At 35.7% G+C, this 17349-nt stretch overlaps 1 protein-coding gene across 2 annotated transcripts in view; it reads left to right on the top strand.

Moving 5' to 3' along the window:
• Window positions 1-17349, top strand: part of LOC149535084 (protein ZINC INDUCED FACILITATOR-LIKE 1-like) — a 117541-nt gene that overhangs the window by 22805 nt on the left and 77387 nt on the right. The window contains exons 9-10 of one of the 2 annotated variants that reach the window (XM_089803725.1): window positions 334-383; window positions 558-633. The exons of the other annotated variant lie outside the window; for it this stretch is intronic. Coding sequence (XP_089659851.1) covers window positions 334-383; window positions 558-633 — 126 coding nt within the window. The remainder of the gene's footprint in view (window positions 1-333; window positions 384-557; window positions 634-17349) is intronic. 2 annotated transcript variants of the gene reach the window in all.

Here is a 17349-nt window from a genome sequence, read left to right on the forward strand (position 1 = left end):
CTTGATAAGTGCTTTTACTTTTAACTTTGCATCTTCAAGTAGACCTCAATAATTCTTATACTTCTTGGCTTCAGTTTGATGCAATCTGAACCAGCCTTTCAGATTTCATATTGTTAAGTGCAGTTTTATTTCCACCGCAGAGTGTTTTTTCCCACTTAAGAAACCTCTTTATATTAAAAAAGCATGTCATTTAAATTGCATCTTTTCCTGGGACAACATTTGATCTCTCTAATCTCTCACTGCAATGTTATTGTATATTTTTTTCTTCATTATTCTCTCAATTCTACATGTTAAAAGTCTTCACATGTTGATAATTTTCCATTTTTGGGACAGCCAGCAGACAAATATCCAAATGTATTCTCAAAGAAATCTTTATTTGGAAGGTATTTTTCAAAAAATCTGAATTATCTCAGTATATTATAATCTGACTCAATAATTCACTGACCTACTTGTGATCACCTTAGAAATTAATGGTTTAAGATAATTAAATAATTGTGATATTTCATATTGTTTTAAATGGCTATTCTATGCATATGAATGTGCCTCAAAATGTGCAGGTTCCCGTATCTTTTGCCATGTCTTTGTATCTCAGTCATTTCAGTTATAGTGTTTGTATCAACATTTTGGCTCCCGGTAAGTATAGGTGTTTGTTTCAGATTATAAAATTACCCTTCCATGCATTTTGTTTGAGTCTTTCCAATATCATAAATTGTAATTCCTTTTGCTGGTGCGGAGATTGTAGCACACAATATAGAACTTCTTTGACTTGAGTGATAAATGCCATTGATTTAATTGTTAATGCTGTTGCGGAGATTGCCATGTGCACTTTTTAAAAATTCTTTGACTTGAGCTGAATTTCTTTTTTATAATAAATTTTAATGCTATTGAGGAAATGGAATCTTGCAAGTTAAGGCTTCTTTATTTGAGGTGCAAAATGCAACATAAAATATGTTTATGTTATTTTGCAAGTTAGCATGAGCATATATGAGTTGGGCAGTTAAGAAGCAAATATGTTTTCCAGAAATTTCTTGGCATACTAAAACATAAATATATTTTTAATTTATTGGGTTAAAATTTGAGCTAGAGTTAGGATTAGGTAGAAAATCTGAAACAGCTGCCCTAAATGAGGAAAAAATCCTAAACCTAGATTCTTTTTGACCAAAATGTTGATATAAGTGTAGAAAACTTGCAATTACTTATAAAGAAATTGTGCATAGTGCATTTTATTGTTAATAAATCAGATGAAAATTTGGTCATAAAATCAGCAGAAATGTGGTGGCCTAGCAAATTTGATTCTTGTGACTATTTTGGCAATTTATGGTAGACATGATTTAAGATTTAGTAGGAAAAATCACAATAAATTAAAAATATGTGCTTCTATGATTTATAGTTTTTCAAGATAGTAGAAATTAGGGACACATGTTTTTGATAAAAGCTTCAGGAAGGGGGTCCTAGTCCATGGTACAAGCAGCACTTTAGATGCACATTAACAAAGGATTAACATCACCCAAAGAATGGAAAGATAAGCCCCACAGTTACTTTCCTCTATCAAAGACTAACTTAAGAAAGGAATTAAGCATCAAAGTTCTAGCGTGATCAATTAACAGAAAGCAAAATAAACTATGAAAGTTCATCATATCATAGTGGACTAAACTATTAAGCCACACAGGGCTAGAGTTTTTAAACATATAGAAAATCTTAAGAGTATCAAAGCGCCATTGGCTATTAGAGCAAAAAAGAACCACCATATTGAAAGAAACTAGCTACCGTCGAGCCTCTTGTACAGCAAAATGCCAACCCACTCTTCATTAAGGAAGTGGAAAAGCTCCTTAGCCTCTTTTTCTTGGACCGAGCCAGTCGATAGACGCCGACCAATGTAATAAGATTTGTATATATATTTATGTATGAGTCGAGCAGTAGCTACTGCCAAGTGCACAAAGGTCGTTGAGTACTCCAAGTATAAGCTGAGTTTGTTAGAAGGAGAAAATATGTGCTAAGCACAGTAGAGACCAAGTAACACACATGGAGTCGAGCAAAGTAGATGCCTAGTGACAACATGCATAATAGTTATGACTGAGCGTCATTAAGTTCAAGTGCTGAGTAAAACAATTTTGACATATTTTTTTGGAATGACACTAAATCCTATGTAAATCATTTTGCCAACTTGGGGATGTATTTTTATGATTGAGGAGTCAATCATGGAAATGATTACATGTTCATTTATGCATCATTAATCCTTATGTAAGTAGTTTAACCAATCAAAATATTGAAAGGTTAAGAGGCAAAATGGATGAATCTCGATTGTTGATCCACATCTAGAAGCTTCTAATGAATCTATTTAAGCACGAGATGGTGATGGAAATTAAGGTGGTTGTGTGCTTGCGACGTTTGAAGGATTGGATGCATGCAAGGTGTTGGTTCCCAAAACCGTTGATTAGAATCCTACGAGCTTGCCTGCTCGATGCTGGGATACCTAATCGGTTGTGGCCAACTTGACAAGATCGATCAATTCGATCTAGATCCTTTGCGCTTTTGGCTCTGCAAAACCAAGGCTTGTACACCTGATCCTGGACAACAAACTTGGACCCAAGACATTTATAGCAGATAAATGCAAAGACAATTTCCCTAAATGACAAGATTTTAAGGAAACTTCTGGATTGCAAATGATGAGTATTAATCTTCAAAATATGATTAATAAGTTTGAGAATGCTGAAATAAGATTAAAAATGAATTACTAAAACAAATAAATATTAAACCCTTAAAAGAAAAAGATTAGAATATTGCCAGCAAAAAGATTGAGAAATATGGACGAGTTAATGATCAGTGCTGAAATTTAAAGGGGCGATAGAGTCAAAACTATATGTTTTCACATACAACTTTATGATGTTATGTATTTTAAATCTATAAACAATTCAATTATTAGGACACGTCAAATTATTTCATTTATGCTTATTTAAACCAATATATAATGTTTTAACCTTTAAAAAGACAAAATAGATACAAATAAGGAAACAATTACAATATTCCACAATATTTGTATTTATTAGGTTTAAATAGCCACGAATAATTTGATCCACTTATCCTAATAATAGATTATTGACAGAAAATTAAAATGATCACAAAGTACGAACAATATAATAATTGTACTCTAAAGCAAATAAAAATCTTACTGATTATACTGTGAAAAAATTCGTGTTGAAGACACTCAAATGTAGATACTCCACTCAACACAATTTCATATCACACAATATTGAATATTCGCCCAATAATTTTTGCTACCCAAGAACTTAGATCAATTTCAATCTCTTCCAGAAAAGGAGTTTTGATAATATATATGCTTCAGGAATACCAAGAGTTTTGAAAATATAATGAATGGTGGTTTGTTTGATTTTCTATTTCATATATTTATAGAGAGCTGGAGGATGTCGATTGCCTTACCAAATATTGCAACCTTTCATAAATAAAAACTAATCAATATTTAAATATGATTTAAATACTATTTAATTATAACCGGCAACTACATCTTTCCTGCAGCTTATAACATTGGACGCATTCTCTCGTTCCTGCTGTCACCTTTTCTGTGCAATTCCATCTACTTAACAACAATTTGTAGGCCGTATTCTGCAATATTCAATCATAGCATCCACATGGAACTCCTATCGCATAAGTAAGCTCCCAAAAAAACACATCACAAACCATCGGGGCCTCATATTTTATGCGGATGTTCGAATATAGTTCAAATGTGGTTCAAAATACTCTGTAGAAGCACGTCCTTTATCATATTCAAGTCGCTATCTCCCTTTGAAGATGTCTTCATCCTTGTCGCTTTCCTATCTCAAGTCATCTAATGGTTTGGGAATTCTTATGAGAAACACTGTTGGAATTCAGAGGACTTGGTTTTACTGTAGTTGCACTGAACTTGACATCTTCAACATGTATGCAAAGATACTTGAAATGATCTTTCGTTCCTCTTGCCTGTAGATGGTGTTTCTTTTACTAAGTCGAGGCTTACTGGAATAAGCTGGTTCCATTTCTTATTCCTTCTCTGGCATTATGAAGGTCCTTCCTCTTCCGCTTGAACACCTGTATCAACAACAGAATAATAAATATTAGTAATCAAACCAGAATAAATAGATTGACTTGCATATATGGCCGGAAGTGTTTTTGAATATATCCTTCACTCTAATCATCAATTCATTCCTTTTCCAAATAATGATTCCCTTGGTTTCCTTATTCTTGCTTTATTGCTCATCATGACACATCCTCAGTATGTCATATATTGTAAGAGACTTTACAACAGATAAAAAGATTTCCCCCTCAGAAAGATACTGCATAGTATGTTGGCAACATCCACCATTCACGCATGCGCAAACATTTAGGGAGTTAATAATTTTCCTCACTTATCTCTAGGCACTATGGATCTCAGGTCGGTGGTATATTTTCTCCATAAGAATCCCACAATCATTTCCTCTGAGCATTTTCTAATTCATTAGACGCTGAGTATTGTGAAGTCATCATTGGACCCAGATTAATATTCCTTCAAAGCCAATGATATTCAGAAATACAAAACTTTTCTTGCTTTCACCTTCTGCGATATGGGAGTCTATTGTGCCTTTGAGAAATTTCCTTGCAGAATTCATCAAGAACAAGTGCCAAGCTAGAATGCATATTATTGTTATTGAAAAGTGCTCCATTCTTGATATTTTGACTATTAATCTTTGATCCTGAACCATCTCTAATCTGATCCTTATTATAAATGCAATGATGTCTGATATCGATATGGCTTCAGCCGTGATACAATTATTGTTTCTCACATGATCATATAATCCTATAACATTAGTCTAACGCCTTTCAGTGACTATATCTAAATGGAGAAAAGCCATACACGGTTAAGAACAGGGAGGAAATCTATAAACTCATAATATTGGCAACCTGATTAGGTAATTAAAAGAAAAAACATGATTGAAAAGAGGCATTAGTTAGGTAGACAAAGTTGGAAATGATAGAGGTTGAAGTCACAAAAACTTAATGCTGCTCCTATGCAGCACTCTTCAAATTAGAATGGAGACTCATAAATTTTGGCTCCATCACAAGGTTGAAGGTGAATCAGGCAGTGTAACTGAGTAGTGCAGAGAAGCAATGAAGTGCAAAGTTGGAGATTATAAAATCAGTGAAGTGATTAGTGAATGAATAGAGGAGATTTATTATCAGCATCTTAGTGCAAATTGGAGGATCAGATACTGATACATTTTAACAAAGTATAATCATGGTTTAAATCTCTTAACAGAGTGGTCCTAATAGGCCTTTGTAAATTTCTTAACAAAGTACTTATTTAGTTGTAAGGATAAATCCTTTAATCAAGGTAGACTGAATAAGTCTTGTAAGCTCTTAATAGGGTAGACCCCTCACAAGGTAGATCATTAGAAGTGATCAAAATTGTAGCCCTAATAGGTGATCTTTGTTGTTGTAGTAGTGAAGATTTGTGGGTGTGATCCCCACCGCAGTTTTACCTTCATATTGGAGGGTTTTTGCATAACCGAATCTTTGTGTCATGTTTTATGAGTTGTTTATGTGCTATGAGTATATTCATGCAATTAGATATTAGATTTGATTATATATTGCAGTGAAAATTTGATTTGGTTTATGGTAATAGTGAGATAAGGATTAAATTGTGAAGCAATCATATATGACTCATGTTTGAAGAGTTAAAGTTTTTATAGATCTTGATTCACCCCCTCCCCTCTCTCGATATCTTGCTTTCCCATTAGATTTCCAACAATTGGTATCAGAGCCGTGGACTCTTGACAGAAGTTTAACCACTTGGGAGTTAATGATCTTGAAGATGGAAGCCTACAAACTGGAAAAGATCATTGAGAACCAGAAGATTGATATTCAGCTTGCATATGAACAAGTTAAGGCTGCAAAGGAGACATTAACGCAATCCTTGAAAAGAAGGAAAGAGATGACAATTCAACAAAATGACACCCAATACTAGGAAGAGACTGTTGAAGAACTATTTGATGAAGGGAGTTCCAATGAATCTGATGCAGTAATGGAAGATCTGTTGGAGAGGAATAACATTTTGAATGAGGAAGTTAGAGCATTGAAAAGAGAACATGAAATTCAAGAAGTAAGGCTATGCGAAGTGACCAAACAAAAGAAAAAGGTTGAGGAAGATAAAGCAAAGGCTGAAGATGACAAGGCAATGACTGATAAAGATAAAACACAGTTAATTAAAAGACTTGATGAAAGGATCAATGAAGTACAAAAGCTGACCCACAATCAGTTTGACGTTAACAATCATTTACTAAGTGCAAATTGTGAGATTGCAGGAAAATAGTTGGAGATTGCAAATCTGAAATCTGAAAATGATAGACTAACAAATGAGTTGAAATTTGAAAAGGTATTCATTGAGAGGTTTAACAAATCTAGAGAGGCTATGAGATTTCTTAGTGAACAGATGAATGCACCAAGAAGACCTCATGACACCGTTGGACTAGGCTATGTTGAGTTCCCATTAGGTGCCGAGCAAGGAGAATCATCAAAGCAATGCGAACACAGGAATGCGAATGGAAAACCAAAGAACAAGAAGTCTACATGCTATCACTAAGGAAAACCAGGTCATAAAACAAATGTTTGCAGGAGCAAGACTAGTAAGTCATACCCTAAACTCAGATTCAATGATTATTGTTTCACTTGCAAAAAACAAGGTGATCAAGCACATGAGTGTAGATCAAAAGTCAATAAAGCACAAACTACTTCTAGAGTTGAAGTTTCCAGTTATACATGTCAAAAGTATGTTCATAAGGTACAAGATTGTAAATCTACAGAAGGTTGTTGTACCCTTCTCTCGTTCATGTTGCAATTTTTACTGTTCAGCTGACTGTAAGCTCAATTCAAACTGAGTTTGTATAGTTGCCCACTTTGATGAGTTGCTTGATTCAAACCCTGTTTTACTACAAGTAAAAGAGTATCCAAAGATTGGAACATAGGTGGCTACTTAATTGATACAACTAGCAACCACTCCTATTAAATCAATGACGACAATTGATAGTCAAGGTGATGCGCATGATGGAGATACCGAGCAACAAAGTCTGCTGGCTAATATAGGAGAAGTCACACAAGCACCTACAACGATACAAGAAGCCACAGAGGGCAATGATGGATCAAACAAAGAGGAAGAGAAGAAAGATGAGAGTCAAATGATGTAGGTAGATTCATCTACCACTGGTGATAGACCACAAGCCCCAAGACCTCACATTAAGGGAGAAAAAGAGGCAGGCCAGCCGAGTTCAACTTCTGAACTCCAGATAAAGAGTGAACGAGAGAAGGGTACAACACCTGAACATTAGGTGACTTCTACTATGGAGGTGAAAACAATGTAGGAAGGAGCTCAAAAGATCGAGTGTGGAGGTCTCCACTCAAAACTTACAATTATCTATGATGAGCTTAAGCATACCAGACTCCAAGGGGAAAAGAATCAAGAAGAAGAAGATACTGTCCCCTCATGTATTACATGGAAAACCAGTGACATTAGATGAGGATATAGTCATATGAGAGTGGGACAAACCAAACTTGACTGAGGAGCAAATGAAGGTGTTAAGTGACTTGTTTGCTAGAAAGGCAAAACAAGCACAATTAAGAAGGGAATATCAGCAAAAGCAAGCACAAAAGCAGGTGTTGTTTGATATTAAGGTTATATATCTTGATGCTTTTGTGATTGGTAATTTGGATGAGAGTGCTCCTATAATAGAACAATTGATCCAAATCATTGAACAGGTAAATAATCTGGACATTGATACAACTGAGAAATTAATCCAAAGGACAAAAAAGGAGATTGAGAAGATTTCAGCAGAAATAGCAGTTAGAGAGGTGGAGTTGTCTAAAATTGTGACTAACTTGGAGCAATGGGTTCAAAATGTAAGAACATTATTTAGTACCTTATGTAATAGTTCCATGTTTACAAATGATATCATGGAAAGAATAGACAAGCTTGAATTTGATCTGCAGAACAATGCAAATGCACTGAACATGGATGCAAGTTCCAGTTCTGTACATTATTCAAAGCTAAGTTTTCAGCAAGGTAGACTAGTTGAGTTGACTACAAAGTATAGTCGAATTAGAGCTAAACTCATATCCATTCAAGCTATGTGGACTCCCCATTTGGAGGTAATGCAGATTCATTTGAAGAGTGCAAAAGAATTGGTTCACCAAGATCCAAATCTGTCATTTGCAAATAGTGTGGTGGATCTTGGCACAAAATTGGAGATAGAGATTCAAGCTTGTGAATCCATCAGAACCAGTTGGGACAATACTTTGTCTTTAGTACTACAATTGCACAAACCATTTCTAGACAAGTATGGTTTGACTCCATCTCCCTAGCAGCCATAAGTGACAAAAACAAGGTGGAGATATTTTGATGATCAAAGGTATGTTAGGCAGAAAATCAGAATATCTGATCATTGTATGCAAAAATTTGAAATTGTGTTGTATATACTAATTTTGATGTCATAAGGAGCCAGTTAGAGATGTGTATATGAAAAGTTTTTGTAAAGATTTTGAAAAGGTGCAAGTATGGAAGTCTTTATGAAGACTGAGTTATAGTTATGGAGTATAGTCTAAGGGGGAGTACTTTTGTTATAGTTTTGGTATGTAATGTTTTGATCATGACAAAGTGTTTTTGCTACTAATTTCAAAGGGGGAGATTGTTGATCTCTAAGTCAAGTTGTCTATTAGTGTCAAGCACTTAGCGGTTCATTAGGTAGAGTTGGTCGGTCATCATTGCTACTGAGCCACTCAATAGAGGCCGAGCAAAGTAATAAGATTTGTATATATATTTATGTATGAGCCAAGCAGTAGTTATTGCCGAGTGCACAAAGGTATGTGTCGAGCATTGTAGAGATTGAGTAACACAGAGGAAGTCGAGTAGAAATTACATTGAGTGACAACATGCATAATAGTTATGACTGAGTGTCTATAAGTTCAAGTGCCGAGTAAAACAGTTTTGACATATTTGTTTGGAATGACACTAAATACTATGTAAACCGTTTTTGCCAATTTGGGGATGTATTTGTATGAATCAAGGAGTCAATCATGGAGATGATTATGCGTTCGATTATGGATCATTAATCCCTATTGAAGTAGTTTAGCCAATCAGAATATTGAAAGCTTTAAGAGGCAAAATGGATGAATCTAGATCGTTGATCCACATCTAGAAGCTTCTAAAGAATCTATTTAAGCACGGTTTGGTGATGAAAATTAGGGTTGTTGTGTACGTGCGAAGTTTGAAGGATTGAATGCATGCAAGGTTGAAGGTGAATCAAGTAGAGCGAGTGAGCAATGCATAGAAGCAGTGAAGTGCAGAGTTGGAGATATATAAGATCAGTAAGTGATCAGTAAACGAACAAAGGAGATTTGTTATCAGTGTTGTAGTGCAAACCGAACGATCAGGTATTGATACATTTTAACAGGTGTAATAAGGTTTTAACACTCTTAACAGAGTGGTCCTAACAGGCCTTTGTAAATCTCTTAACAGAGTACATACTTAGTTGTAAGGATAAATCCTTTAATCAAGATAAGACTGAATAAGTCTTGTAAGCTCTTAACAGGCCAGACCCCTCATAGGGTAGATCATCGGAAGTGATCAAAATTCTAGCCCTAACATGCAAATTTTGTTGCTACAATAGTGAAGGTTTGTGGGTGTCACCCCCATCGTAGTTTTACATTCATATTGGAGGGTTTTTGCGTAACTAGATCTTTGTGTCATGCGTTATGAGTTTTTTATGTGCTATGAGTTTATTCATGCAATTAGATATTAGATCTTATTATATATTATAGTGAAAATTTGATTTGGTTTATGGTAATACTGAGATAAGGGTTAAATTATGAAGCTATCAGATATGATTCATGTGTGAAGAGTTAAAGTTTTCACAGATCTCGATTCACTCCCCCCCTCTCAGACACTTACTTTCTCATTAGATTCCCAACAAAAGAATTCTGTTTTGACAACATTGAACTTTATTCTTGTGTAATCCATAACACATCATTTTGATCGCCCATAATATCTGGTGATGAAAGTTATATTGTTGTTGGCAATATGCACCTGAACGTTAGGAGTCAACTTTAGAACATTGAGATTAGCATACATTTTTAGCTTCTTGGTTCTGAAGCTTTGCAGTTGGAGTTGCTAATGGTGTTTTCATTAAATGTTCAAGTTGTACACTATTGGAACTTAAAAAGGATGATTTATTGAGAAATGCCACTGGTTTTGATTCTCTGATGCTCGACACTACCAATTTTAGTTTGTATCACGGAGTGCCTAGTTCTGTTGGCATATTAGTAATATCAAAATAATCAGGAATTCCAAGAGAAACTAGATCAAGAAGAGTATTAAAAAACTCTTCTACTTCCATTTTCATGATCTTCTTCAAAACCATCGATACAACCAACAAATTTCCTTTGGCATTCTTGGAGATGAAATCTCCTCTCATTTCAGTGAGAAAACAATCTCTTCAATCTTTCCTAAATTGTGCTTCAAGCATTTCTAGTGCCTTACTTCTTTTATTTTTTGACTTCCAAATAGACTCAACATGTTGACTTTGTTGCGGGCTGTTTGACCTTTTACTTGATCTTCCAGACCTCATTTATTGTGGAGTATTTATTCTTCCAAGAGATCTCAAGGGCTTAAGCTTTGCATCAAACCACTCTAACCTGGCTGTATGCATGTTAGGTGTTGAAGATAAATTATAGTATTCACTTATGGATTCTGCATATGAACTTTGGTCTTGCTGAGCTCTTCTAGATTTGAAGTTGCATTATGGCAATCTTGTTCCATTGCCTATTCTTAAATCTTCTTCACCTTCCTGTGCATGAACAGATGGAACATATTTCTTTTACTAGATTTTCTATTGTTCTTTGACATTCATGATGGTCCTTCATTCGAGTCTCTGAAATCATAATTGGATGCCGTGATTTTTGCCAAAAAATAGGGCTCCATCGGAAGTAAAAGCACTTTATCGTTGGAGAGCATAGCTACTGCAAATTAACAAAAGAGAACCCCAAAATATGTACAAACGGTTCCTTTATAGATCAAGAATAACTTAGATTACAACTTGAAGGTTCAAACCCTAACTAGACTGGAGTAAGGTTATAAAGATGCAAAATAAATATCGGATAAAAATTTGATCTTTGATACAACTTGATTCATAGAAGTGAGAAAAGGGCCAATTGTTTGGTAGATTGAAGGAACAACCATATCCCTAGAAATAATAAATGAGCATGGGGATACATTGGCGTTGTGCTTACAGAGCCAAATAAGTTCAACATTGAATATTCAGTATTGTTGTTGTGTCTAGACCACAAACAGTAAAATTAGGCCGGTGTCAATAACTATTAAAATGGGATAACGCCTCATGTTAACCAACTGCACACACCTATAAGAAACATCACCACATGTAAAAATTAGACCTTGATCACAATATTAAACGTGAGTCATTGACGAAGATTCTGATATGAATGAGTGTCCTAGATATGGCATAAAAAATCTTCAATGCAAGACTAAAGCACAACCGTCGATAAAAAAGCTCTTAGTTAGACAACTGGTGCAACTTAGCAACTAACAACACTAAGAAGGACAAGAAACCGCAAAATGATAAAATTTCACCTTCACAATTTCGCCCCTTGAGAAATGGCGAAATGTGGATAACATAACCCATTGAGAAATGGCGAAATGCAAATAACACAATGTGGTGGCCCATTGACATGTTGACCTTTCACCATTTCGCCCCTTGAGTAATGGTGAAATGTGTATAACATAACATGGTGGCCCACCCAGAAAAGATAACATGACGCATTAATCCATTGTAATAGAGTTTAGCCCATGATGAAGATTTCTCAGATCGGTTATCTATGTTGGGTTGATGGTGGCAAAAATAGCCAACAATTGCCGCTTGTTGCTAACAACTTGCTAGATTGAAATAGGAAGCATTAGTCACTACTTGTGATATTTTAAGTTGCAAAGTTTAAACAACATTTAAGCTTAAGTAATGTTCTGTCGAGAAAAACTTATGATATGAGAGAGAGAGGAGGTATGAGTTGGGTGCCCTTTGAGGAGAAAGAAAACAAAGTGACCTAATAATAGAAAAAGAAAAGAAAAGTCACTTTACTTGTGGGCTATTACACTTAAGTTGGAGATACTAAAATATTGAATTAATTTAGATTTAAGTGAGAAACCCTAAAGATGTGTTGGGAAAAGAAGAAACTTCAATTAGGGTGGAGGGATAGGAGGCTTATAAAGGCAACTTGAAGGCATTTTAGGAATAGGTTTTGGTGATTATTTTCTCTTTGCCTCTTGTGAAGAGCTTGGCTAAGCCTAAGGGTTTGGTGTAGCTTGTGGAGATGGAAAACTTCACAAGTCATCACATCTGCTATAGTGAAAGATCTACTGAGGGTGTGGAAGGAAATCCTACTTCAAGGCTTCCATTTGAGCAGTAAATTCAGAGCAGCTTGTGGAGACAAAAACCTTCGCAATTCATCATATCTGCAGTAGTGAAAGATCTCCCAAGGGTGCGGAAATAAATTTTGTTTCAGGGGTTCCATTTGTGCTAGAAATTTGTTTTGTAGTGTTGCAGAAATCTCTGAGTGTGCTACTTCCTTGCTGGGCTGACCTATCTTGGCACCATTTGGGAGCTTGGAGGAGTCCATTCTCATTGATAGTTGGTGCTATATGCAAAGTTTCCCTTAGTGAAGAATAAGGTCTTTTGATGTGTTTTCAGGAACATAAGAGATATTTATCAACAAACAGCTGTCTACAAGAAGCCATACTAGTCACCTCCAGGGCATGGGATTTTAAGGAGAAAAAGCCTCATTTGGGAAGGATTATATGTGCCCTTTCTTTGCACCGAGGTTGGCAAACTTAGTTGGGACAGTTTTCAGATTAAAGAGGACAGATTCGAAGGAGCTGCAAATAAATTTCTGAGTTTCCCAAGTGGCTGCTAGCTTGGTATTTTCAGACCTACAAGATAGCTGTTTGGTAGTCCTTCTTCACCAAGTTCTGAATATATTTACTGGTCATGCTTAGCTTTGATTTTTGTAAGACATATTTCTTAATATTTCAAATCTGTAGATCAAGAGGCTATAACAACATTAGTGGCAGTTTGATATTTTATATCAGAACTGAATTATTGTGTAATCAGAACTCTTATAAGTATCAAATAAAATTGTTCGAAATTGGGTTGTCTTTAATACTGTTGAAAAACAAGTAGCATATGTTATTGTATTGGAAAAAGACTCTGAAATATCCTAGAATCATTCATACAACAGTACATCAGCCATGGATTAAATATAGTAGGGTTTGCATGTCACATGTTTGACAAAATCCCAAGAGAATAACTCTGAGATTTCTGGTCAGAATAGGGTGGGACACAAACTTTCTCAACTTGTTTGTAAGAATGCAAATATGCAATCAAGATTATAAATCTTGAAGGCTTTTCATTGTTGGGTTTTAAAATTCAAATCACATACAAGAAACCTTGCAATGGGCCCTAAAAGCTCAAAACCTTTTCATTGCTGGGCTTTTTCTTTGAATTGGCACAAATGCAAATGTGCTTTGGAACCTCAAAACATGCATATCCTTGCTCGATGAAAACCTAGCAGATTGGCAAAACCTTATCAAATGATCCTTTGTGATATTGCTATCAGGTCTCAGCATTGTAGTTTTTGAGTCAAACTCATTGACCCATGTTTGTTGGAGTAGTACTTGGATGGGTGACCTTTGGGGAAGTCTTGGTGCTTTACCTTGTTGGGTGAATATTTTGCAACCAACAGTTTTGGGTAAAAATCTAATCGCAAAATAGGATGACCAGCCACAGAGTGTGAGACAGAGTCTCTCCTACCTTAAAGAGAAGGCTCCCCTTTCTCACCGTTGCTTGGATCAACTCAAGGTAACCAAGAAGTTGAGAGATTTTATAAAATGAGTGTTACCAATGTTCTTTCTTATCTTTCAAGAAAGAATCCACTTGTGGAGTGAGTAATGGGCAGGGTGAATCTCTAATTGCACTTCAATCAAAAGCTGAAAACAGTGATATCGATAAACTTTCACTAGCTCAAAGGCTAGCTAAAAATGTACTGATTTGGCTCTAAGTCCGATTCGACTTCTATATGGAAAAACTTTACAATTAGGGCACAAAGACTCCTAAAAGTAAAAATAACTTAACTATTTTGCAAATTAAGAGAGAAGTATAAGCTACAGAGAAAGCTTTAGCTATATATTTCCACAATTGCTCTTGGTTAAAGCTTTGGCTCCAATTGCTTTTTAACTCTTTTCTATTCAATTCACGAGATACAATTATCAAGAACACAAGATAACATGAATCAAAGATAAACGAATTATAGACAAAGCTTATAACTCATGCAAGTAACAATCTCACTTAATCAAAGGTAAGTCTCAAATGCTCCTTTGTATTCACTTTCTCTCAAAATAGTGCTTACACAAACAAAGTCTTGCTGGCACAATTTCTCCAGAGCTCTCGTGCATAAAGATAATGATGATTTTACAATGAGGGGGCACTTCTTTATATAGGTATAGGAGTTGAGAAAAAGGTGGAGGAAAAAGTGGGAGCAACTCAACCAACTTTTACCTAGTCTAACTATAGGAGAAAATAAAGGGTTACATGCAACTCGCATTACATTCTTTTACATACATGTAACTTGCATTACATATAATTACACTTTTTCGTGTAGTGCATCCTTTACAACTACTAACATGAAACAAAAACAAAAACAACAATCTTAAAGATTGTTCCTCAGTGCCTTGAATTTGACAATGATGTTACACACTGTGGGAAGATCAACAATTTCCATGGTCTTCAATATGGCTTCTACTCTCACTGCATTTCCATATGCCATTTGTACAACTTTGGAATTTGCTGCCACAGTATTCAACAAGTGTTTCATCAAGGATTTATAGAAGACAAACTTGTTCATTGTGTGTGAACCAAAGTCTTTAGAATCTACATCAGCATTGATCCTGATTGTATATTTTGAATTTACTCTTTATACTGCAATGAGATTACCAGATTCATCAATACTATGGCATCCCATCTATTAAAAATCACAAGTAACACTTGCTTCAATTGCTTGACAATCTCCAAAGGCCGCTTGCAACTTTGTGATCAGCTTCCTCATTGTTTCCTCTTTGTAACCAATGACCCTTGATATCTGAAGAACATTTCACATGACCGAAGAACGTCACATGAGACCAAGGTATCTAGATTAAATTTTACCATTTCATCCCAATCATCAAGGATTTCCTTCAAGTTATCCACTTCTCGAGTCAAAGAAGAAATTAAGTTTCGCTCCATTTCATTCATCTCTTTGACATGCCTAAGGACTACAAATGTCTTCGTGATGGCTCAAAATCCTTTAGAAATGATTTTTAGGATCCAAGAATTGGTGACTTCAATCCGCTTTCTCCCCTTAGATGTTTGAGACATAACAACAACACTCTAAGAAGATTGTTTCTAAATGACCTCGTTCAGACGAGAGGCCTCCTGTTTCAGTTGATTTTTCTTTTCCTATAGCGCATGATTGCTCTTTGATACATTAGCCAATGCATCTTGAGCATCTTGCAAACAACTCAAACGTGATTGCTTTCCAATTTCAACTTTAGTAAACTTGTAATCAGAATGAGTAAGTTCTTCAACAGGTTTGGCCACAGGGGCTCAACAACTTCAACAAATTTGGTTTTATCTGAATCAACCAAAATCCTTGAAACAATCTTGTTTTTAGAGATTTGGATTTGGTCTTCTTAATAGGGAGATTGTTCGGAGGAACAACCACTTTTCTCCTCTTCGTTGTTATTTTGCTCAACCATGCAGGTAGGTTGAAACCTTCATCTGTAGAAGCAAATATAGTAGAGACCATTGGCATTGATCCTGATTATATTTCCATTGTAACAGAACAAGATTCAGTCTGCACAACTGAAGGCATAGGAACATGCTGAGAAGATTTTGTCATGAAAAGCTCAAACCCTGCCAAAGATGTATCAAGTCGGGAAATTTGACCATTGGTGAGAGTCGGAAAATCCTCAAACACGTTTGCTAAATGCTTAGATTGTTCATTTACAGGGATGTGAGGAGCAACAGAGGAAATAGGAAGATCCATGGTATTAACTTCCGAGACTGGAATGGAAGGAGTAAAAACAATGGAGAATGAATCCACATCATCATCTACATAATGCAGAAAAGGCTCGTCATGTATAGAAGATGTACAAGCTTGTGCAGGTTTTGGAGGAGATATGATCATGATTTCCCTTTCTTCATTTGAATCTTCTTTATCAGATTCTGTGTCTAATTCTTCTTCTGATTCTTCCACTGATTCTTGAATTGGTTTAGAGATTTGAGATGATTTAGCTCCTTTTCCACCCTTCAATTTGAAATTGAGGGAACCCTTAGCATCAGAAGATGAAGCACCATCTTTCCTTGTGATTTCCAGCTGCGACTTTTTGCCAGGAGGACCAAAACTTCCACAGTCCAAGCCCAACTTAGGATTTACTTTTTTAAGGCTTTTATTTTTCAACCATTTATTGGTTTGTACCAAGATGGATTGAAATTTGTCCATGATAGACGTACCTTCCTTTTGTTGCCACTGGATAGGAAAAGGGCACTTCTTATCAAAGCTGGCTTGATGAAACTCCGGATCAAGGATGTTGCCATCATCTTCATCTTGGAAATCTGAAGGGATTTCCAACATGTTAAGATCAATTATTTGTTATAGGGTTAATCTACAGTAGTCCATCTTCATGATGTCAAGCTTTGTCCTCATATCAATCTAGATGTCCTCAATATGATGAACATGAGTTTAAGCTCTTTTCATTTGAGAATTCATCTCTCGATAGTCAAAGTCAAATCCGGCCTTGAACTTCTTCAAGGTGATCAACTGCAACTTTGTTTCCATGTTCTTTGCTTTAGGCACAAAAATGATCAAATAGTTGCCAAAAGCCAAAGGTTTAGCTGAGGTAATGCCGAAACCAAGGCTATGCATAGCATGCTGATCTCTTTGCACGTCCATGGGCTGTCTAGCTAGCTCCATCAAGATGATTCGATCTGTAGCATGCCTAGGTAAGGTATACAACTCACTTTTGAAATATTCAACTCTCAAGTATGTGAAAGTGGGAAACTGAATGAAAATACAGCTGTATTGGTTCTCCCATGCCACATCAGATACTCTTTTGACAGATAACTTTTTATCGAAAAAGCATCGGAAATGCCCAAAGAAAGCATCTTGGACTCTTCGATAATGAAACTTACTATTTGCCAAAGTGATTTGGTCATAATAATCCCAAATAGGAAC

Source organism: Cupressus sempervirens, chromosome 10 (assembly GCF_028749045.1).
Source record: "Cupressus sempervirens isolate cs-2001-9-10 chromosome 10, ASM2874904v1, whole genome shotgun sequence".
Taxonomy (NCBI): Eukaryota; Viridiplantae; Streptophyta; class Pinopsida; order Cupressales; family Cupressaceae; genus Cupressus; species Cupressus sempervirens.